This window comes from Triticum urartu, chromosome 7A, assembly GCF_056163025.1.
Source record: "Triticum urartu cultivar PI428250 chromosome 7A, HENAU_Tu73, whole genome shotgun sequence".
NCBI lineage: Eukaryota > Viridiplantae > Streptophyta > Magnoliopsida > Poales > Poaceae > Triticum > Triticum urartu.
Window position 1 is genome coordinate 131877747 of NC_141879.1, and position 24191 is coordinate 131901937.

At 45.9% G+C, this 24191-nt stretch overlaps 1 protein-coding gene across 1 annotated transcript; it reads left to right on the forward strand.

Moving 5' to 3' along the window:
• Window positions 1-488: 488 nt before the first annotated feature.
• On the forward strand, window positions 489-2954 carry LOC125520022 (ethylene-responsive transcription factor 1). Its single transcript, XM_048684809.2, has 3 exons — window positions 489-872; window positions 1747-2592; window positions 2685-2954. The coding sequence occupies exons 1-2, from the start codon at window positions 614-616 to the stop codon at window positions 2550-2552; spliced, it is 1065 nt and encodes a 354-aa protein (XP_048540766.2). The 5' UTR covers window positions 489-613; the 3' UTR covers window positions 2553-2592; window positions 2685-2954.
• The last annotated feature ends 21237 nt before the right edge of the window (window positions 2955-24191 follow it).

A 24191-nucleotide genomic window follows, 5' to 3' on the forward strand; every position in this document is an offset into this window, starting at 1 on the left:
TCTAGATACATCTGTATGTTGTAGTCCATTTAAAATGTCTAAAAAGACTTATATTTAAAGAACGGAGAGAGTATGTTTTGCCTAGTATTAATATGCAATACAATTAATATTTACCTGATATTAATATGCATTGCATTGCATGTAACAGCGTTGGTGCCAAGCTCAGAGATATTCCGCTATCTTTTCAGTTTTGTCATGCCGGTCTTTACATGACTTGTACTTTGATCTTTATGATAGGAATGAGACACGTATTACCATAAAAAAATTAGCAGAAGAAATGCCCTTTTTTTAGAGTATAGAAGAAATGGCTTGTGATGCTCAGGACCGGAGCAAGCTCTCCGGCGCAAACCCAATCAAGAGCCTCAGCCGTCGATCCCACATCAGACGGCCACGACCATGCCCCACCCATCTCACCAATCACCCTCGCACACGCCAGTAGTGCGGTCGCCCCGGCGAATCTCCTGACACGTATATATGCGCGCCACTCACCCCGCACCGCAGCGACGCAAAGCGCGCAACCCCATCATCACACACCACACCAACCGACCCGTCTCGTCTCGCGTTCCACTCTTCTTTCTTTTGTTTCGCTCCGTGGTCCCACGTGCTCCCAGCCATGTGCGGCGGCGCCATCCTCTCCGACATCATCCCGCCGCCGCGCCGGGCCACCGGCGGCAACGTCTGGCGGGCGGACAAGAAGAAGCAGGCCAGGGCCGATGCCGCCGCGGGGAGGCCCCGCCGCGCGCCCGAGGAGGAGTTCGAGGAGGAGGGCGACGCGGAGTTCGAGGCCGACTTCGAGGGGTTCGTGGAGGCGGAGGAGGAGTCCGACGGCGAGGGCAAGCCCTTCCCCGTCCGCAGGAGCGGCTTCTCCGGAGGTAAAAGAAAGGATCCCTGTGCGCCGCGCGTCGATTTGGGTGGTTTTGTTGCTCTGTTCTGAGATGAATAGCCGGTTTCTTGGGCCCGTCCTGAGATAGATAGATCCGGCGTTTAGGTCGCTGGTCGGGAGATCCGTTTAATTGCATGCTCTGGTCAGGATTTGGGGGGATAGATTTGGGTTCTTAGGTGGGTTGGTGGTTGGAATCGCAGGATTAGCTAGCTGTATTCTCGATCTGTGCTAAATTTCTGCAAATGCTCGTTGCAACTTACCCCGATTTCATGTCTAAACTTTTGCTTTGTCATGTGATTCAGATGAGGAGAAAAAGATCTTTGATGCCACACTGTTTAGATGAGCTTGATATTTTTTTAATGAAAATATGGTGCTGTATCCCCCGCAAAGAAAAAGAAAAGAAAATATGGTGCTGTAGCTGTGGCTTGTTCTGGAGAATTTTATCTCCCGTGCCCCAGGGATTTCTCTGCACTTAGGTTCTCTGTAATTTTTTGAGGGGGAAGTCTTCTCTCATGAATCATGGCAGACAATTTTGTGTGAATTTGTGCACGACAAGAGTCGAACGATCCCGGCACGACAGGGAGAATCCAGCCACGCATGCATGCGAGTTAAAAGGAAACAGCCGCCTGATTCCATGGTCGTGTCCAAATCCGATAGCAATTGTCATGTGTGGAGCAGTTTTGATTTTGTGTTAAATCGTTCTATGCTTTGTTTTGCATCATTAATGCTTATAGTCTAATTCCTCGCTAATTTTTTCAAAGGAAGAGTAAGAACAATTGATGCTTTTTATTTGGAGTAGTGAATGCTTCATTTTTATCTGTTTAAGATCAACCGTCTCATCTTTATCTCACTGCTACATTCAGATGGATTGAAGGCAACTGCTGCTGGTGATGATGACTGTGCTTCAGGGTCTGCTAAAAGGAAGAGAAAGAACCAGTTCAGGGGCATCCGCCGCCGCCCTTGGGGTAAATGGGCTGCTGAAATAAGAGATCCTCGCAAGGGTGTCCGTGTCTGGCTTGGCACTTACAACTCTGCCGAGGAAGCTGCCAGAGCCTATGATGTTGAAGCTCGCAGAATTCGTGGCAAGAAGGCAAAGGTCAATTTCCCAGAAGAAGCTCCTATGGCTCCTCAGCAACGCTGCGCTACCTCTGTGAAGGTGCCTGAGTTCAACACCGAACAGAAGCCAGTACTCAACACCATGGGCAACGCAGATGTGTATTCCTGCCCTGCTGTTGACTACACCATAAATCAGCAATTTGTGCAGCCTCAGAACATGTCGTTTGTGCCTACAGTGAATGCAGTTGAGGCCCCTTTCATGAATTTTTCTTCTGACCAGGGGAGCAACTCCTTTAGTTGCTCAGACTTCAGCTGGGAGAATGATATCAAGACCCCTGACATAACATCTGTGCTTGCATCCATTCCCACCTCAACAGAGGTCAATGAATCTGCATTTCTCCGGAACAACGGCATTAATTCAACGGTACCTCCTGTGATGGGTGATGCTAATGTTGATCTTGCCGACTTGGAGCCATACATGAAGTTCCTGATGGACGATGGTTCAGATGAGTCAATTGACAGCATTCTAAGCTGTGATGTACCCCAGGACGTGGTCGGCAACATGGGCCTTTGGACCTTCGATGACATGCCCTTGTCTGCTGGTTTCTACTGAGGGAATGGAGGTCGCTGGGTGCCTGTATATATAGACAAAGGTTAGGCATATGCTATGCTGGAAATAAACTCATTGTTATGCACTTCAATTTCCATTTCCATTTCATTGATCATTATCTTTTATCTGTTTCAGGAATAAGTATTCTGGACATCAACAAGTGCTTGTGTCTGGTGCCTCTAGAATCGAGCAGTAGCGATGTCAGTCTATGGTTATGTCTAGCTTAAATGGTCAGGAGACCGAAGTCTTTTGCAATAGACCTCTGTCTTGTGCCCCCAGACTATATTATATCTATATATGAAACCAGTATGTGATGGGAACTCTTATTTTGTATTCCTGTTTCTACCTTATTGTAATTGCTACAAGTGGCTGTAAACCTTTTAACTTTGAAGCCAGTGTTTGGTATGTCGTGCTTATTTTCTCCAATACGCTAGTTCATCATTTGCTGCCATACTGAAAGTCTTTTGGAGTATCCTGCCATGGTTGTTAGTGTAAGTGACATGGCATAAATATATGGTATCATACTGGGCCAGAATCCTCCAAAGTTTATCAAAGTATACCTTTACTTGTAACAGTGTTCTAGCACAAGTTGCAGATACCGAGGCCGAAGACTAGGCGTGTGAATCAAATGACCCGACGTCTAAGCTTTGTTGAACTAAGGGAAAGTCTAGGATAACTGCTATGCAGCGAATCAGTTCCTCTCCCAAAATCATACTAAGTGCTTCAGATGTCCAGATCATTGCTTCCGAGGGGTATCCAACACATTTGCCGAAATAGTCCCGCGACCCAGAGATTTCACCAGAAACTTCAGGGTTTGCTACAGCGGTTCTGATCTCAGATTTGGTAAGATTCAGAAATAAAGCAGCATCCTCTGCATTCTCCGATGCCTCCCTTGCCTAGTCCTGCTGTGAGAACTCGAAAGGTAATATTGGAGAAATAAATCTCAAGTCAGCTAGCTTTTCAGAAATGTTAAGTCAAGCATCCCTTTCCCCTCTTTATTGGAAGAAGAGTAATGGACCATTGGACAATACCTGACCTGGTCTCACAATCGCACAGAGCTTGAATGCTTGATCATGTTGTACTCGTCTGATGAAGACCACCTCTTGTTTGATTGTGACTTGTACTAAACTGCACAACCCGGAATTGCTTGGTCAAGGCATTTTTGGGTTGTTGGGATCAACTCCCCACATGGAATGGGTCAATCACTGTCCCCTCACTCATAAAACTTCTAAATAGCCAGTGTTAGGATGTTATGCTTAGTTTTCCTAATACGCTAGTTCATCATTTTTCGCAATGTTGGGGGTTTGTTGGAGTATCTTGCGATGGTTGTAGGGTTAATGACGTGGCATAAACATAGGGTATCATATTGGGCCCACATCCTCCTTCAAAATCTCTCAAAATAAAGTTTTACTTGTAACAATGTTCTAGCACAAGTTTTTTTTTTGAAACGGAGGCAAAGATTGCCTCATCTATTAATTAAGCAGAAGAGAATTGCCCAGTTAATTACGGAAAACCGGGCAAAACCCGGAACAACAAGGGCCGAGCCCACTCCCATAGACTGAAACATACAGGGCAAAGCCCACCCTTCTCGACGACATGTCGACCTGCGGACAGACAACGCAGCTACGATTCTGACGGAGAACTCAGAAGAACGAAACCAGGCACGGCTGGCGCCACGGAAGATCGCCGAAAGGACACCTGGAACCAGTCATCGTATACCACAGGGCCTCGCCGCCGCAGCTTCGACTCCACAGCAACAAACAAACCGAGGCAATATCGTGGACACGCCGGAGAAGAGCCGACTATCGCAACCATTGCCGCATCGCCGACATCGCTCCCACCATCATCGTTGCCATAGAAGTCTGGACGCCACAGTGATTTTCTCGGGGCCGCCGCCCCGACATCCACCGCTCCGTCGCGCCCAGCGCAATCAACCGGCACCACCTTCCGGGGCCGCCGCCCCGACGTACCACCGCTCCGCTCGAGCAGCAACGCCGCGCGACCTAGCTGCCCGCAGCCCACGCTGCTCAGGGCAACCGCTCGCAGACCACGAATGTCGCACCACATCCGGGGCCGCTGCCCCGACGCAAAGTCAGACCGCCCCCTCTGGAACGCGTCGACCGGACCGACAAGCCTGCCACCCAAGTGGCCCAAGATTGCCACCCAAGTGAAGGCCGAGCCACCGCCCCGCCCCATGGAGCCGCACCGCGCATCACTTTCCGAGGCCGCCGCCTCGGCGTTCATCAGCCGTCCGGGGCCGCTGCCCCGGCATCTACCAAACCCGACGTAGGAGAAAACCAAACGCACCAAGCACAAACTAACTCTCCTAAGCAACGCCCCCAAGAGGGAAACGATGAAGACGTCGCCGTCGCCCGCTCCGAAAAATCTGGAGCTTAGGTTTTCACCCGGAGAGCCCGAGCCCCACATAGAAGAAGATGAGTTCCACAACGACGCCTCCAAGGAGGGAAACGACGCCCGAAAGCGCCGCCGTCGACGGCACCGACAAAGTCGGGTCAAGGCTTTCGCCCGGAACACACACATCCCTATGGAGGCCCGCAGATTTGATCCACCCAGAAGCGTGGAGATCATTGGAGCCGTTCCTGTTGCGCCTTGCACTCTCCAACGCCAACCACCAAGCTTCACCGCGCACCACCCTCAGCAGCAGCACCTCAAGCTGCGAATGAGAAGCGAGCGCACACGACACCATGGCCAAAACGCCATGGCTTCCAGCCCGGGGCCGCCGCCCCGGCTTCCTCCTCGCGTCACGCCCACCTGACGAGCTTCCCTGCCCGGCGCCTCCCGAGCCGAACCACATCCCGCCCACGCGCCCGACTTGCGCCGCACACAACGCACGCACCGCGCGAGACGCCCGCCCGCACGCATCCGCGCCTCCCCTTGACGGCGCCCCTGCTGGAGCGCCAGATGCCGCGCCCCCTCGGACCGCCCGCGCCCCCTCGGACCACCCGCGCCGGAGCGAGCCCCTCGCCGCGCCGCGACACCCCTCGGACCGCCGGAGCCTCACCAGCCCGAGCCAGAGCCGCGCCCGCGCGCCAGATGCGCCCTCGCGCCTCGCAGAGAGATGCCCCGCCACCACCCTCCCTGGAGCCAGACCGGGCTTCGCCGGCGAACTCCTCAGGCGGCGGCGAGGTGGGGGGGGGGGGGGGGGGGGGAGGGTGGAGGGAGGAGGAAAGGTGGCGGCGCCGAAGTGGTTCCCCCCGTGCTGCCAGGGAGAGGCGACGCGGAGGTCAGGCTTCTCCACCAGCACAAGTTGCAGACAGTGGCTTAGGAGAACAACTTGTGGCTCAAGTGGTATTGGCCTAGTTTGCTGTTTTATGCATATAAAATTATAAATCATGTGTTCATGTGGAAAGTGGAGACTGCCAATCATTGGTCTTTCAATTGCACCGAACTCTACTTCCCTTTTCCATTGTGACCTAACAAAATCCTGTTTTTGTTAAGTGAAATATTGGCCACTCTTGGATTTTGAACTAAGGACTAGACCGTAGAGATTGTTGTAAGAAAAGGAGTGTGCGACTGTAGAAACTTTGTGTTGTATTAAAAGGAAATGAGAAATCTCATGATTTATATTGATATATATGTTTTGAACTTTTCTATATCCATTGGTCATACGCTCAAGTTACTCTTTTGTTCCCTTTAAGTAGGAGTACCCAAGTGGAGATTCGTTTCACGGTTTGACAAATGTTTTTTTCGACAAAGCGTGTTTTTTATTGACTCAAAATTTAGAGCATCGAGAGATACAATTATAGAAGTACACATCCGGCATCTGTATAATTAGGATACACACAACCAACACTAACACACACATTAAAATCAAGTCGGCAAATAGCTAAGTCATCAAGACTGAAGCTATGCCCAGGCAAGAAATAAAAAAAAAACCCGAAAGCGATAAAGACAATGATTGACAACATACATAAGTGACCATCGACACCAAACCATTTCTTACAACACAAGGACTATGAGGAAGGTTCTTCAAAAGCGACACCTCTAGGAAGAGAACGACGTGCAAGCGCCACCAAACAATGACTTCATCAGGGTAATGACGTTGAGAACATCATCATTGCTAGGTATAACCAAACAGTCAGACCTAGGGTTTTCACTCTAGATCTCTGGACCAGGTACCAAAAAGTACAACCTAATCAAAGCCATCATATGTTGTCTCCTCCACTTGCCTCGATCCCAACAGCTGAATATATATACACACCGTCCTGATGGTAGGCTAATGAGCCAGGGCAAGGGCTGTTCAACACAACCCGGTGAAGTCTTTGTTGGGGAGGAAGGAGGCCTGCACCGCCAAAATCCAGAGTTTGGGACGCTCCGGAGGACCGCACTGTCCTCGCGAGCGACAACTGATGGCTGATCTGCATCAGACGGCAGCACCAAGCATTGCCACTATCTCCGACGTCCACAACACAGACTGCGAACCATGTGACGTAGGAAATCGCTGTTGTCGCCCGATCGGAAGTTCAAAACTCCTCTGACGATGATATCTGTCCACCAATAAGGTCTGGGGCAGTGCTAGCCAGCATCATACTAGCCAGATCCATGGCGTCACCGGCCTTCCGCCGGAGCGGAGGACCACCATGGTTGCAAAGTTGTTGCATGCTGTTGACAGGGTTGGTAATGTAGGGAAAAAACTGCCATATTATTTTTCAACTTTTTGTTCTCAAAGATGGACAAACATGAATGATACCACGGTAGTAGCAGAGTCATAGCCAGCCACACAACGGCGGAGCTTCGTGGGGGCGAACCTGGGCGGTCGCCCCCCCCAGCGAAAGTGAATTTTTTTTATTACCCCTACGTAGAGTAGTACTAGATGCAGCCTAGAACCAGATGATCCATTTATCAATCAACAATACTAGTCTACGGTGCTTGGAGACGAACCAATCCGGCATCCAGGCACGAGTTAGGCAGCGGCCTGATTTCCCCTTTGACCGTGAGCGTGGGGTGGGGCAGCGGCGTCCGGCAGACTGGCAGCCGTGGCTTGCCGGCGTGGGGGTGACCTCTGGCCGCCGGCCAGCTAGCCGCTAGGGATTCGCCTCGCTGGATCATCCGCTCCTTTCTCTGCTGCGGACAACATCAGGCAAGGCAACGTCGATGCTGCGCAGTCCTTAGTGAGCCGGTGAGCAGACTGCCCTCGCTGCCTCGCTGGATCTCTCTCGATCTCTCCCCTCTAGAAATTGTGGATAGTTCAAAACTTTTGATTCTGCGGATTTTTTCACATTAGTTGAGCAAAATTCTAATTAGGTCATCTGGTCATGGATTTTGTCAATTGGATTTTGCACTGAATAGAGAATGTTCTTTACAGAGTGAGAGGGAGGCAGTGATGCTTAAGGGGAAAACAACTGATGCGTTCTTTAAAAGAAATAGAGGTGATTCAGCTGAATGCAAAGCTAATGAACCAATATCAAACGAATCAATACACGTTCAGCCTCCTCTGTTGTTGTTCGAATTTGAGCAACACGAACCACATCCTTCGATGCCTCAACAGCAAGGCTTCGTAATACTATGGAAGATGATTTTCTAGCCAATAGCTTGCTAGTAAATAGAGAGGGTGAAATCACGAATAAATACGAATATGAAGATGTTGTTATGGACTTTAAGGGTGCAAACAATGAAGAGCTGATCTGTAATGAACCCAATGATCCATGGTTAAATGGTATTTTGCTATAGCTATGGAGTAGGTTATAAATATATAATTAACATTAGAAATGTATTTTGTAAGCCAATATTGAGAAGATCAATATAATTATCTAATTTTCTCAATATTTTGTAATATCTAACTTGTTGTATTCGTATGATTTTGTATATGGTTTTTCTTTTACAGCTTCACCCCTCCAGAGATTTCTTTGAAGCTCCGCCACTGCAGCCACAGTAGTGTTTCTGTCTTGTTAGGAGATGGCTGGAATTTTGTTACCATGGCATGGCCTTGGAGTGAATTGCGAAAAACCATCACATTTGGGGCTTCATCTACGGAAAACCACCAGGTCACTAATTTTTTGCAAAAATCACCATGGATTCGGTAAACATTTTGCAAATCGCACTGATCAGGTGATTTGGCTCATTTGATCACTTTCTGACAAGTGGGACCAGATTGTAAGGAGCTGACTTGGCATAACATTTACACACACACCCTTAGATCTAAAAAGAAAAAGCAATCAACCCCTCTTTTGCACAACTGCCAGAGAGAGGAGAGGAGGAAGCGTTCCCGGCGAGGCCGACCTCGTCGGCGCAGACGGCCGCACAGTGGAGGAGGTCCCTGCGGAGAGCTCCTTGACGGTGCCGGCGGGGTCGGGCCCATGCGCCGCCGCGCGGTTGGAGTCAGGCGGTTGCTCGGCCATGGCCTCGCGCTCATGTGCTGCTATCCACGCCACACACAGGCAGCGGAGGAGCTCACCATCGTTGGTCGCTGCTTGCTCCGGTGATGCGTCCGAGCTGCACGCCGCCGCGCAGCAGCTGCTGCTTGTGCTCGTGCTGTGCTTCGCTTCTTGCTTTGGTGTTCTGCGCTGCCCCGCTGCTTGCTCCGGGGCTGCGCGCCACCGGCCGGGGAAAGAGAGGAGGGAGGAAGGAGAGAGGGAGGCGTGGGTGCATCGCCGTGCGGCTTGGGGCCGCCGTGCTTGCTACCCAGGAGAGGAGCGGGGCCGGGGTCGTAGCAGCTTGGGGCCGGCCCGCGCGGGGCAGGGGCTGGGGTCGTAGCCGGTTGGCGCCGGTTGGCGCGAGGGGTGGGGCTGCGGTCATAGCGGCTTGGGGCCGGCCGACACGATTGGGGGGGTGGGGGGGGGGGGGCGCTGCGGCGAGGTCGCCGGAGTGGCGCGGGGCCTCTCCCGATCCAGACGGGATCGAGGCAGGGGGCGGAGGAGGGCCTGATTGTTTTTTGTTTTTACAATTCAGGGGTGTGTCTGTCAAAACTTTGCCTAGTCAGCTCCTTACAATCTGGTCCCACTTGTCAGAAAGTGATCAAATGAGCCAAATCACCTGATCAGTGTGATTTGCAAAATGTTTACTGAATCTGCGATGATTTTTGCAAAAAATTAGTGATATGGTGGTTTTCCGCAGATGAAGCCCCAAATATGATGATTTTTCGCAATTCACTCCATGGCCTCGACATCAACTTTCATTTCCGGTCAGCTTTGCAGCCATCTTAGATGCTGAAATTTAACTCAGTTTAGCTTTGATTCGCTTAGGGAAGACACCGGACAAGTGCACGACACAGAACCAGTTCCTCCGCCCAGATCAGCCTAAATCCTTTGGATGTTTAGATCATCCCTTCTAAGAGGTATCAAATCCATTTGCAAAATTGGCCGTCAGCCCACATATTTCACCAGAAGTTGAACGTATACCTACAGCTGTTCTGATCTCATATTTGATAAGATTCGTAAATAAAACAACATCCACTTTATTCTCTAATGCCTCTCATGCCTAGTCCCGCTACAAGCATTGAAAGGTAATCATGGCGAGATAAACTTCAAGTCAGCCAGGCGCCAGCTTGTCACAATCTTTTAAGTTGGGCATCCTTTGTCCCTCTTTATAGGAAGAGTGATGGACCATGATTTGACGCCTTATAGACAGAAAAGTTTGCAATACAATAAACATTGTATTGATAGGGTGCTGGTGCACGTATATATAATTATCAGAGGCGGAGGCAGTGGGTGGGGGAGGGGGCGAGCGGGGACCAGCCCCCCATGGATCGGCCACCCCCAACAAGTTTCAGCGGGGACTAGTACTAGTTATTAGGCTTAATTACTCTGGCCATTAGTAAGGATATGAGCTAAGTTTTAAGTGTCAAAGCCCAACAACGCAACAACGGCCAGGCTGCACGTACCTACCCAATACACACCATCCATCCGCTGCACTAATGCATTGTGGGCTTGTGGCGACTTCCTAGACTACACATATTCCGCGCCGACGCTGTGCACGACGCACTAGGCGGCTAGGGTTAGCGCTGCATCGAGCACTAAACATCATCGCCGCTGGGCGTCCACGCTGTCGACGTTCCATGTTTAGCAAAGCTGTTGGGCTGTCGCTCATCAATCCAGCGCAATTCTATGGGACGTCACCGCCACACTTAATTCGTCTAACTTGATCTGAGGTAGAGGTATTATTGTTTATAGATTTATAATATTTCAGCGTCATTTTTTATCACACAAACCAATCAAACAATAGTTAGTAGTTAATTCATTTTGTTGGTTATCAGACCAGTTAACAGATTATGTATCTATTTGTACTAGAATTGCATAGATCATAAAAAGGAACACCACCGAGCAACCTACTTTTGAAGATGCAAATTCAATCATAGAGATACATGCCACAAAGCAACCTACTGGACATAACAGGTAAAACTTCGGCACATTCAATGATTGATAGATTATTACAATTGGTCATCTCTCTCCCAGTCTCAATTGCAAAGATGGAGCCTTTTTTTAGTAATCAAACTTACCAATACGCGCCTTTGAAATAAAATGGGTGACGGTTTTGTTCGATATTACATGGTGGTATACATTGGGAAGGAAATAGTTGCAAGGTCAATGTTTATGAGATTAATGATTTGTTCGATCGGCTGGGATGAGGTCGTAGATCATTCAAACTAGTGAGTAGAAATGTAGCTTTTTTAATGTAAAAAACGTTCTGGTATGTGTTTGATATTGCTACAATATTTAAGACTTGAAATATGTTTGTGACATTGTTCATGTGTGTTTCAATGCCTTCTTCACCCCCCTATGCTTAAATCCTGGCTCCGCCCCTGATAATTACAATGGAAGGCCTCTACCTTAACTATAGAAGACTAGGAGGTGGGCCACAACTCCAACATACATGCAACACAAAATACAACTCAACACCCCCCCCCCCCCCCCGCGTAGTCGAAGCGTCGCCAGAGACACAGAGACTGGACCGAAACTCCTCGAAGACAGAAGTAGGCAATCCCTTAGTCATCACATCAGCAAATTGTTGCGACGTCGGCACATGAAGAACCCGAACACGGCCAAAGGCAACCTGCTCGCACACGAAGTGAATATCGAGTTCAATATGCTTCGTACGTCGATGGTGCACCGGGTTGGCGGAAAGGTAGACCGTGCTGACGTTATCGCAGTAGACAAGAGTGGCCTTATGAACGTCACGAAGCAACTCCTGGAGTAGCTGACGGAGCCAAGAGCACTCGGCCACGACATTAGCCACGACACGATACTCTGCCTCGGCGCTGGAGCGGGAGACCATGGGCTGCCGCTTCAATGACCAAGAGATCAACGAGGGCCCAAGGTAGATGCAGTAGCCTGACGTGGAGCGTCGAGTATCGGGGCAGCCAGCCCAGTCGGCATCCGAGTAGGCCACGAGGTCGGTGGAGGCGGAGGCCGTCAGGGTGAGTCCCAAAGACATGGTGCCACATATATAACGGAAAATACACTTCACCAAGGTCTAGTAGGAGTCACGCGGAGCGTGCATGTGGAGGCACACCTGCTGAATAGTGTACTGCAGGTCGGATCGAGTCAGCGTCAGGTACTGTAAACCACAACCAATGGAGAGATAAAACGCTCCATCGGACATGGGAGACCCCTCCAAAGCAGAGACATTCGCCTTCGTGTCGACGGGGGTGGGCGCCGGCTTGCAGTTAAGCATACCGGCACGCTCCAGGAGCTCATGGGCGTACTTCTTCTGATGCAGAAAGAAGCCGTCAGTCCGGCAGACCACCTCGATGCCGAGGAAGTAGTGCGCGCAGGGGCCCCAAGTTCTTGAGGGCGAACTCATCACGAAGATGAGCAGTCAACCGTTGAAGGAGATCGGGGGCGGACGCCGTGAGGATGACGTCATCGACGTAGAGTAGCAGATATGCAGTGTCAGCTCCCTGATGATACACGAAGAGTGAGGCATCGGAGTGAGTGGACCGAAATCCCAGAGACTGCAGGAAGGTTGCGATACGCTGGTACTAGGCCCAAGGCGCTTGGTTCAACCCATAAAGAGAACGGGAGAGCAAGCACACAAAGTCTAGGTGCTCGGCATCGACGAAGCCAGTGGGCTGCTCGCAGTACACCTGCTCGGCGAGATGGCCATGCAAGAAGGTGTTGGAGACATCCAACTAGTGCATAGGCCAAGCGCGCGAGACCGCCAACTGGAGCACGGCGCGGATCGTGCCCGGTTTGACAACCGGGGTAAAAGTGTTGGTAAAATCCATGCCCGCGCGCTGCCGAAATCCACGAACCACCCACCGCGCCTTGTAGCGCTCGAGAGAACCATCCGGACGAGTCTTGTGGTGAAACTGAAGGAAATATGCCCTAGAGGCAATAATAAAGTTGTTATTTATATTTCCTTATATCATGATAAATGTTTATTATTCATGCTAGAATTGTATTAACCAGAAACTTAGTACATGTGTGAATACATAGACAAACATAGTGTCCCTAGTATGCCTCTACTTGACTAGCTCGTTAATCAAAGATGGTTAAGTTTCCTAGCCATGGACATGTGTTGTCATTTGATGAACGGGATCACACCATTAGAGAATGATGTGATGGACAAGACCCATCCGTTAGCTTAGCACGATGATCGTTTAGTTTGTTGCTATTGCTTTCTTCATGACATATACATGTTCCTATGACTATGAGATTATGCAACTCCCGAGTACCGGAGGAACACTTTGTGTGCTACCAAACGTCACAACATAACTGGGTGATTGTAAAGGTGCTCTACAGGTGTCTCCAATGGTGCTTGTTGAGTTGGCATAGATCGAGATTAGGATTTGTCACTCCGATTGTCGGAGGGGTATCTCTGGGCCCTCTCGGTAATGCACATCACTATAAGCCTTGCAAGCATTGTGATTAATGAGTTAGTTGCGGGATGATGCATTACGAAACGAGTAAAGAGACTTGCCGGTAATGAGATTGAACTAGGTATGAGGATACCGATGATCGAATCTCGGGCAAGTAACATACCGATGACAAAGGGAACAACGTATGTTGTTATGCGGTTTGACCGATAAAGATCTTCGTAGAATATGTAGGAGGCAATATGAGCATCCAGGTTCCGCTATTGGTTATTGACCGGAGACATGTCTCGGTCATGTCTACATAGTTCTCGAACCCGTAGGGTCCGCACGCTTAACGTTCAGTGACGATTGGTATTATGAGTTTATGTGATTTGATGCACCGAAGGTTGTTCGGAGCCCCGGATGATATCACGGACATGACGAGGAGTCTCGAAATGCTCGAGCCGTAAAGATCGATATATTGGAAGGCTATATTCGGACATCGAAAAGGTTCTGAGTGATCCGGGTATTTTTCGGAGTACCGAGGGAGTTACGAGAATACGGGAGTACATATGGGCCTTAGTGGGCTTTAAGGAAAAAAGAGGAGAAGCCACGAGGGCTGGCCGTGCCCCCCCCCATGGGCCTATTCCGAATTGGACTAGGGGAGGGGCTGCGCCCCCTCTTTCCTTCTCCTTCCTTTCCCCTCCTAGTAGGACTAGGAAAGGAGGAATCCTACTCCTACTAGGAGGAGGATTCCTCCCCCTTGGCGCGCCTAGAGAGGCCGTCCGGCCTCCCCTCCCTCCTTTACATACATGGGGATGGGGCACCCTAGGACACACAAGTTGATCAGTTGATCTTTTAGCCGTGTGCGGTGCCCCACTCCACCATAATCCACCTCAGTCATACCGTAGCGGTGCTTAGGCAAAGCCCTGCGTCGGTAGCATCATCATCACCGTCATCATGCCATCGTGCTGATGGAAATCTCCCTCGAAGCACTACTGGATCGGAGTTCATGGGACGTCACCGAGCTGAACGTGTGCTTAACTCGGAGGTGCCGTACGTTCGGTACTTGGATCGGTCGGATCGTGAAGACGTACGACTACATCAACCGCATTCTGATAACGCTTCCGCTTACGGTCTACGAGGGTACGTGGACGACACTCTCCCCTCTCATTGCTATGCATCACCATGATCTTGCGTGTGCGTAATATTTTTTTTTTTGAAATTACCGCGTTCCCCAACAGTGGCATCCGAGCCAGGTTTATGCGTAGATGTTATATGCACGAGTAGAACACAAAGGAGTTGTGGGTGTGGGTATATACATATTGCTTGCTGTCACTAGTTGTTTCTTGATTCGACGGTATTGTTGGATGAAGCGGCCCAGACCGACATTATGCGTACGCTTATGCGAGACTGGTTCTACCGACGTGCTTCACACACAGGTGGCTAGTGGGTGTCTGTTTCTCTAGCTTTAGTTGAATCGGATTCAATGAACATGGTTCTTTCTGAAGATCAAAAAGCAATTACTATACCGCGTTGTGGTTTTTGATGCGTTGGTATGAACGGTTCTTGCTCAGCCCAATAGCCACGTAAAACTTGCAACAACAAAGTAGAGGACGTCTAACTTGTTTTTGTAGGACATGTTGTGATGTGATATGGTCAAGACATGACGCTAAATTTTATTGTATGAGATGATCATGTTTTGTAACACAGTTATCGGCAACTGGCAAGAGCCATATGGTTGTCGCTTTATTGTATGAAATGCAATCGCCATGTAATTTCTTTACTTTATCACTAAGCAGTAGCGATAGTCGTAGAAGCAATAGTTGGCGAAACAACAACGATGCTACGATGGAGATCAAGGTGTCTCGCCGGTGACGATGGTGATCATGACGGTGCTTTGGAGATGGAGATCAAAGGCACAAGATGATGATGGCCATATCATATCACTTATATTGATTGCATGTGATGTTTATCCTTTATGCATCTTATTTTGCTTAGATCGACGGTAGCATTATAAAATGATCTCTCACTAAATTTCAAGGTATAAGTGTTCTCCCTGAGTATCCACCGTTGCGAAAGTTCGTCGTGCCGAGACACCACGTGATGATCAGGTGTGATAAGCTCTATGTTCACATACAATGGGTGCAAGCCAGTTTTGCACACGCGAAATACTCGGGTTAAACTTGACGAGCTTAGCATATGCAAATATGGCCTCGGAACACCGGAGACCGAAAGGTCGAGCGTGAATCATATAGTAGATATGATCAACATAGTGATGTTCGCCATTGAAAACTACTCCATCTCACGTGATGATCGGACATGGTTTAGTTGATATGGAACACGTGATCACTTAGATGGTTAGAGGGGTGTCTGTCTAAGTGGGAGTTCTTAAGTAATTTGATTAATTGAACTTTAATTTATCATGAACTTAGTCCTGATAGTATTTGCATAACTATGTTGTAGATCAATAGCTCGCGATGTAGCTCCCCGTTTATTTTTTGATATGTTCCTAGAGAAAAAACTATGTTGAAATATGTTAGTAGCAATGATACAGATTGGATCCGTGATCTGAGGATTATCCTCATTGTTGCACAGAAAAATTATGTCCTTGATGCACCGCTAGGTGATAGACCTATTGCAGGAGCAGATGCAGACGTTATGAACGTTTGGCTAGCTCAATATGATGACTACTTGATAGTTTAGTGCACCATGCTTAACGGCTTAGAATCAGGACTTCAAAGACATTTTGAACGTCATGGACCATATGAGATGTTCCAAGAGTTGAAATTAGTATTTCAGACTCATGCCCATGTCGAAAGGTATGAGACCTTTGACAAGCACTTTGCCTACAAGATGGAAGAGAATAGCTCAGTCAGTGAGCATATGCTCAGAATGTCTGGGTACTACAATCACCTGAATCAAGTGGGAGTTAATCTTCCAGATAAGATAGTGATTGACAGAGTTCTCTAGTCACTATCACCAAGTTACTGGAACTTCGTGATGAACTATAATATGCAAGGGATAACAGAAACGATTCCCAAGCTCTTCGTGATGCTGAAATCGACGAAGGTAGAAATCAAGAAAAGCACCAAGTGTTGATGGTTGACAAGACCACTAGTTTCAAGAAAAGGGCAAAGGGAAGAAAGGGAACTTCAAGAAGAACGACAAGCAAGTTGTTGCTCAAGTGAAGAAGCCCAAGTCTAGACCTAAGCCTGAGACTAAGTGCTTCTACTGCAAAGGGACTGGTCACTTGAAGCAAAACTGCCCCAAGTATTTGGTGGATAAGAAGGATGGCAAAGTGAACAAAGGTATATTTGATATACATGTTATTGATGTGTACTTTACTAGTGTTTATAGCAACCCATCAGTATTTGATACTAGTTCAGTTGCTGAGATTAGTAACTCGAAACGGGAGTTGCAGAATAAACAGAGACTAGTTAAGGGTGAAGTGACGATGTGTGTTGGAAGTGGTTCCAAGATTGATATGATCATCATCGCACACTCCCTATACTTTCGGGATTAGTGTTGAACCTAAATAAATGTTATTTGGTGTTTGCGTTAAGCATGAATATGATTTGATCATGTTTATTGCAATATGGTTATTCATTTAAAATCAAAGAATAATTGTTGTTCTGTTTACATGTATAAAACCTTCAATGGTCATACACCCAAGGTGAATGGTTTATTGAATCTCGATCGTAGTGATACACATATTCATAATATTGGTGCCAAAAAGATGCAAAGTTAATAATGATAGTGCAACTTATTTGTGCCACTGCCGTTTAGGTCATATTAGTGTAAAGCGCATGAAGAAAATCCATGCCGATGGGCTTTCGGAATCACTTGATTATGAATCATTTGATGATTGCGAACCATGCCTCATGGGCAAGATGACTAAGACTCCGTTCTCCGGAACAATGGAGCAAGCAACAGACTTGTTGGAAATAATACATACTGATGTATGCAGTCCGATAAGTGTTGAGGCTCACGACAAGTATCGTTATTTTCTGACCTTCATAGATGATTTGAGTAAGATATGGGTATATCTTCTTGATGAAACATAAATCTGAAACATTTGGAAAGTTCAAATAATTTCAGAGTGAAGTGGAAAATCATCGTAACAAGAAAATAAAGTTTCTACGATCTGATCATGGAGGAGAATATTTGAGTTACGAGTTTGGTCTTCATTTGAAACAATGCGAAATAGTTTCGCAACTCACGCCACCTAGAACACCATAGCGTAATGGTGTGTCCGAACATCGTAATCGTACTTTATTAGATATGGTGCAATCTATAATGTTTCTTACCGATTTACCACTATCGTTTTGGGGTTATGCATTAGAGACAGCTGCATTCACGTTAAATAGGGCACCATCTAAATCCGTTGAGACGACGCCATATGAACTGTGCTTTGGCAAGAAACCAAAGTTGTAGTTTTTTAAAGTTTGGGGTTGCGATGCTTATGTGAAAAAGTTTCATCCTGATAAGCTCAAACCCAAATCGAAAAAATGTGTCTTCATATGATACCCAAAGGAGACAGTTGGGTACACCTTCTATCACAGATCCGAAGGCAAGACATTCGTTGCTAAGAATGGATCCTTTCTGGAGAAGGAGTTTCTCGAGTGGGAGGAAAGTAGAACTTGATGAGGTAACTGTACCTGCTCCCTTATTGGAAAGTAGTTCATCGCAGAAATCTGTTGATACGTATCCAACGTATCTATAATTTTTGATTGCTCCATGCTATATTATCTACTGTTTTGGACATTATTGGGATTTATTATCCACTTTTATATTATTTTTGGAACTAACCTATTAACCGGAGGCCCAGCCCAGAATTGCTGCTTTTTGCCTATTTTAGGGTTTCGAAGAAAAGGAATACCAAACGGACACTACTAGGGAAAACCTTATACACAGAACTTTAGCAGTAGCTCGGGTCAAAGAAGCACGCTGGTGCTAAGTAGCAGTAGCGCGCCTATGCAAACCGCGCTATAGATAAAGTTTTAGCAGTAGCGCGTCTTGTTCTAAACACGTTACTACTAAAATTCCCACGGCTTAGCCGATAGGCTACGCATAGTAGTAGCGACCTATATCGAACCGCGCTACCGCTACTTTCTTTGTAGCAGCGCGTTTTAATCTAAACTCGCTACTGCTAAAGGATATAAAATTAAATGGAAAGCACATAGAAAGGTAATTGAAAATGAAAGAAATAGAATAAGGTGAAAGGAAATAAAATAAAATGTGAAGAAAACTAAATGAAAAAGGGGAAAAAAGAGAAAGGAGTAGCAGTAGCGTGTATCCCAGAACGCGCTGTAGCTAACATAGCAGTAGCGCGCTTTCTGGAACGCTCTACTGCTACTTCTGACTTAACCACGTGGTTCGTCCTTCCCCACGGCCACTTCCCCCAAATCCAGCTCTCCACTCTCGCCGCCGCTGTCGCCTGTCGGCCGCCGCACGCTCTCCGCACACCCTCTACGCCGCCCCGACCCCAGATTCTACGCCGCCCCCGCCCCGACCTCAACACCGCCCTGGACGCCGCCCCCGACCCTGACCTCGACGCCGCCATCCGCCGCGCGCCCGAGCCCGGACCCTGACCTCGACGCCGCCTGACCCTCCCTCATCGCAGGCACCCGAGGTGAGCACGCCTGCTCCTCCCTCTCCCCTAACTCTGCCTAGGGTTTCTTTATATTTTTGTTGCATCAAATTAATTAGTGTTCATGTAAGGGTGGAAACAAATCGGATGCAGATGCGGCTCAAATGAGTTAGGGTTCATGTAAGGGTGGAAACGAATCAAATTTCTAAGATGAATCATAAAACGAGTAAAATTTGACCACTTATTTCACTTTATAGTTGGATAATTGGAATATCAGCTACCACTTTCCACCCCTAGCTTCATCAAATTAGATGGTAATTAGGGCAGTAGTTCCTAAGTACTAATTAGTTAGTAAGAACTAGGTACTAATTAGGTACTAGTTTATTTTTATTTATAGTAAGTTTATTTTTAATAAGAACTAGTTGAATTAATAGAACTAGTTAATAAGAACTTGTTGCTATTTTTTTAGTTAAAGCAATTTTTCCCGCATCGACGTGGACGATGCCTATCCCGCATCCTTGTCATCGAGTCGGCGGAGGACGACACCTACTTGACCAGATGGGCCATGTCCGGGACTAGGCTCCGCCGGGGTGGTACTGGGAGGCGCTACCTATCGGGGGGTGCAGGTTGGTGAGGAGCCAGCCTGTCGTTGACCCGAACCTTCTTTGGTGGCGGTCGCTGATACGTCTCCAACATATCTATAATTTTTGATTGCTCCATGCTATATTATCTACTGTTTTGAATGTTTATGGGATTTATTATACATTTTATATCATTTTTGGGACTAACCTATTAACCCAGAGCCCAGTGCCAGTTTCTGTTTTTACCCTGTTTTAGGGTTTCGAAGAAAAGGAAAATCAAACGGAGTCCAATTGACCTGAAACTTCACGGAACTCATTTTTGGAAGGAAAGAAGCCCAGAAGACTTGGAGTGCACGTCGGGGGATCTGCGAGGAGGCCACGAGGCAGGGGGCGCGCCCTCCACCCTCGTGGCCCCCCTGACGTACTTCTTCCGCCTATATATCTCCATATACCCTAAAAACATCCGAGGGCACAATAGATTGGGAGTTCCGCCGCCAGAAGCCTCCGTAGCCACCGAAAGCCAATCTAGACCCGTTCCGGCACCCTACCGGAGGGGGAAATCCCTCTCCGGTGGCCATCTTCATCATCCCGGTGCTCTCCATGACGAGGAGGGAGTAGTTCTCCCTCGGGGCTGAGGGTATGTACCAGTAGCTATGTGTTTGATCTCTCTCTCTCTCTCTCGTGTTCTTGAGATGATACGATCTTGATGTATCGCAAGCTTTGCTATTATATTTGGATCCTATGATGTTTCTTCCCCCCTCTACTCTCTTGTAATGAATTGAGTTTCCCCTTTGAAGTTATCTTATCGGATTGAGTCTTTAAAGATTTGAGAACACTTGATGTATGTCTTGCCGTGGATATCTGTGGTGACAATGGGATATCACGTGATTCACTTGATGTATGTTTTGGTGATCAACTTGCGGGTTCCGCCCATGAACCTATGCATAGGGGTTGGCACACGTTTTCGTCGTGATTCTCCGGTAGAACTTTGGGGCACTCTTTGAGGTCCTTTGTGTTGGTTGAATAGATGAATCTGAGATTGTGTGATGCATATCGTATAATCATACCCACGGATACTTGAGGTGACATTGGAGTATCTAGGTGACATTAGGGTTTTGGTTGATTTGTGTCTTAAGGTGTTATTCTAGTAGGAACTCTAGGGCTGTTTGTGACACTTATAGGAATAGCCCAACGGATTGATTGGAAAGAATAACTTTGAGGTGGTTTCGTACCTACCATAATCTCTTCGTTTGTTCTCCGCTATTAGTGACTTTGGAGTGACTCTTTGTTGCATGTTGAGGGATAGTTATGTGATCCAATTATGCTATTATTGTTGAGAGGACTTACACTAGTGAAAGTATGAACCCTAGGCCTTGTTTCCTAGCATTGCAATACCGTTTACGCTCACTTTTATCACTTGTTACCTTGCTGTTTTCATAATTTCAGATTAAAAATACCTTTATCTACTATCCATATACCACTTGTTTCACCATCTCTTCGCCGAACTAGTGCACCTATACAATTTACCATTGTATTGGGTGTGTTGAGGACACAAGAGACTCTTTGTTATTTGGTTGCAGGGTTGCTTGAGAGAGACCATCTTCATCCTACGCCTCCTACGGATTGATAAACCTTAGGTCATCCACTTGAGGGAAATTTTCTACTGTCCTACAAACCTCTCCACTTGGAGGCCCAACAACGTCTACAAGAAGAAGGTTGTGTAGTAGACATCTAGCTCTTTTCTGGCGCCGTTGCCGGGGAGGTGAGTGCTTGAAGGTATATCTTTAGATCTTGCAATCGAGTCTTTTAGTTTCTTGTTTTATCACTAGTTTAGTTTATAAAAAGAAAACTACAAAAAAATGGAATTAAGTTTGTCCCATACGCTTCATCTTTTTAATATCTTTCGTGAGTATGATGGAAAGGAAAATTGTGATCAAATGCTAGAAGAAGAATTACATAAAATGTTTGGCACTAAATATTTGAATGATGATCAGGATTTCAATGTTGTTAGTATGAATTCCTTGAATATCCATGATGCTAATGATATGCAAAGCCACAAGCTTGGGGAAGCTATGTTTGATGAAGATGATATTTTTTGTCCCCCAAGTTTTGATGAGCAAATTTATTATGATGAAAGCATGCCTCCTATCTATGATGATTATTGTGATGACACGTATGCTTTAAAGAATAATAATAACAATGAAACTTGTCATCTTGATCTTAATTTTCAATCACATGATAGTTATTTTGTTGAGTTCGCTCCCACTACTATTAATGAGAAGAATTTTGCTTGTGTGGAGAGTAATAAATTTCTATGCTTATAGATCATGAAAAGAATGCTTTAGGTGCTGGTTATATTTTTTAATTCATTCATGATGCTACTGAAAATTATTATGAGGGAGGAACATATGCTTGTAGGAATTGCAATAATATCAAGTTTCCCCTCTATATGCTTAAAATCTTGAAGTTATGCTTGTTTTACCTTCCTATGCAAGTTGATTCTTGTTCTCATAAGTTGTTTGCTCACAAAATCCCTATGCATAGGAAGTGGGTTAGACTTAAATGTTCTAGTCATATTCTTCATGATGCTCTCTCTATATTGCAATTCTTATCCTTTATGTGAGCATCATTGAAATCATCATGCCTAGCTAGAGGCGTTAAACGATAGCGCTTGTTGGGAGGCAACCCAATTTTATTTTTGTTCCTTGATTTTTGTTCTTGTTTAGTAATAAATAATTCATCTAGACTCTGTTTAGATGTGGTTTTATGCTTTTAATTAGTGTTTGTGCCAAGTAGAACCTTTGGGAAGACTCGGGGAAAGTCCTTGCGATCATGCTGTAAAAAACAGAAACTTTAGCGCTCACGAGAATTGCTGCCATTTTTATTTGGAGAGTTATATTTAGTTAATTATTTTTTAATATGATTAATAGATAAATTCCTCAGGTACATAAATTTATTTGATAATTTTATGTGTTCCAGAAGTATACGTTTGATCCAGATTACTACATACTGTTCTGTTTTTGACAGATTCTGTTTTTCATGCGGTGTTTACTTATTTTGATGAATCTATGGCTAGTAAAAGAGTTTATAAACCATAGAGAAGTTGGAATACAGTAGTTTTAACACCAATATAAATAAAGAATGAGTTCATTACAGTACCTTGAAGTGGTGATTTATTTTCTTATACTAACGGAGCTTACGAGTTTTCTGTTAAGTTTTGTGTTGTGAAGTTTCCAAGTTTTGGGTAAGGATTCGATGGACTATGGAATAAGGAGTGTCAAGAGCATAAGATTGTGGATGCCCAAGGCACCCCAAGGAAATATTCAAGGATAACCAAGATCCAAGCTTGGGGATGCCCCGGAAGGCATCCCCTCTTTCGTCTTCGTTCATCGGTAACTTTACTTGGAGCTATATTTTTATTCACCACATGATATGTGTTTTCTTGGAGCGTAAATTTATTTTGTTAGGATTTTCTTGCTGTTATTTAGAACAATGTTTTGCATCTTTTATTTCAATAAAAGTGGCATTGATAGCCTTTACTATGCCTATTTTACAAGTCTTCATGTTGCTGTTTGAAAACAGAAAGTTTACCACTGTTGCAATAATTCCCTAGAAAAGTAAGAATGTGATAAAATGTTGAAACCTTTTTCATATTAAGATCTGATAAATTTACTACAGTGGGAATTTTATTTCATAATTTTTGGAGCTAGGGAAGTATGGATGTTGCTGCATTCTTTACAGACTGTCCTGTTTAGGAAGATTGCTGTTATGTTTGCATTGTTTGCATATGTTTGCTTCTTTAATGATTCTATTTGAGGATAGGACTATTAAATATGCATAGGCATTTAGTATGCAATGTTGAATAATAATTTTAGTGATTTTCTACAGTAGAGTATGATAAGGTTTTTGCAATGGTTTATACTAACTTATCTCACGAGTCCTTGTTGAGTTTTGTGTGGATGAAGCTTTTGAGATTTAGGGAGACCGTGATATGAGAGGAATTAAGGAGACACAAAAGCTCAAGCTTGGGGATGCCCAAGGCACCCCAAGATAATATTTCAAGAAGTATCAAGCGTCTAAGCTTGGGGATGCCCCGGTTGGCATCCCACCTTTCTTCTTCAACAACTATTGGTTAGTATCGGTTGATCCTAAGTTTTTGCTTCTTCACATGATGTTTGCTATTCTTAGATGTCATTTTATTTAGTTTTTCTTGCTGTTTGAATAAAATACCAAGATCTGAAATTATTAAATGTTAGAGAGTCTTCACATAGTTTCATAATTATTCGACTACTCATTGATCTTCACTTATATCTTTTGGAGTAGTTTGTCATTTGCTCTAGTGCTTCACTTATATCTTTTTAGAGCAGGGTGGTGGTTTTATTTTTAAGAAATAGATTAAGTCTCATGCTTCACTTAGATTATTTTGAGAGTCTTAAATAGCATGGTAATTTGCTTAAAATCCCAATATGCTTGGTATGCAAGATTAATAATAATAAAAAATTCTCTTATGAGTGTGTTGAATACTAAGAGAAGTTTGATGCTTGATGATTGTTTTGAGATATGGAGGTAATAATATCAAAGTCATGCTAGTTGAGTAGTTGTGAATTTGAGAAATGCTTGTGTTGAAGTTTCCAAGTCCCGTAGCATGCACGTATGGTAAACGTTTTGTAACAAATATGAAACATGAGGTGTTATTTGATTGTCTTCCCTATGAG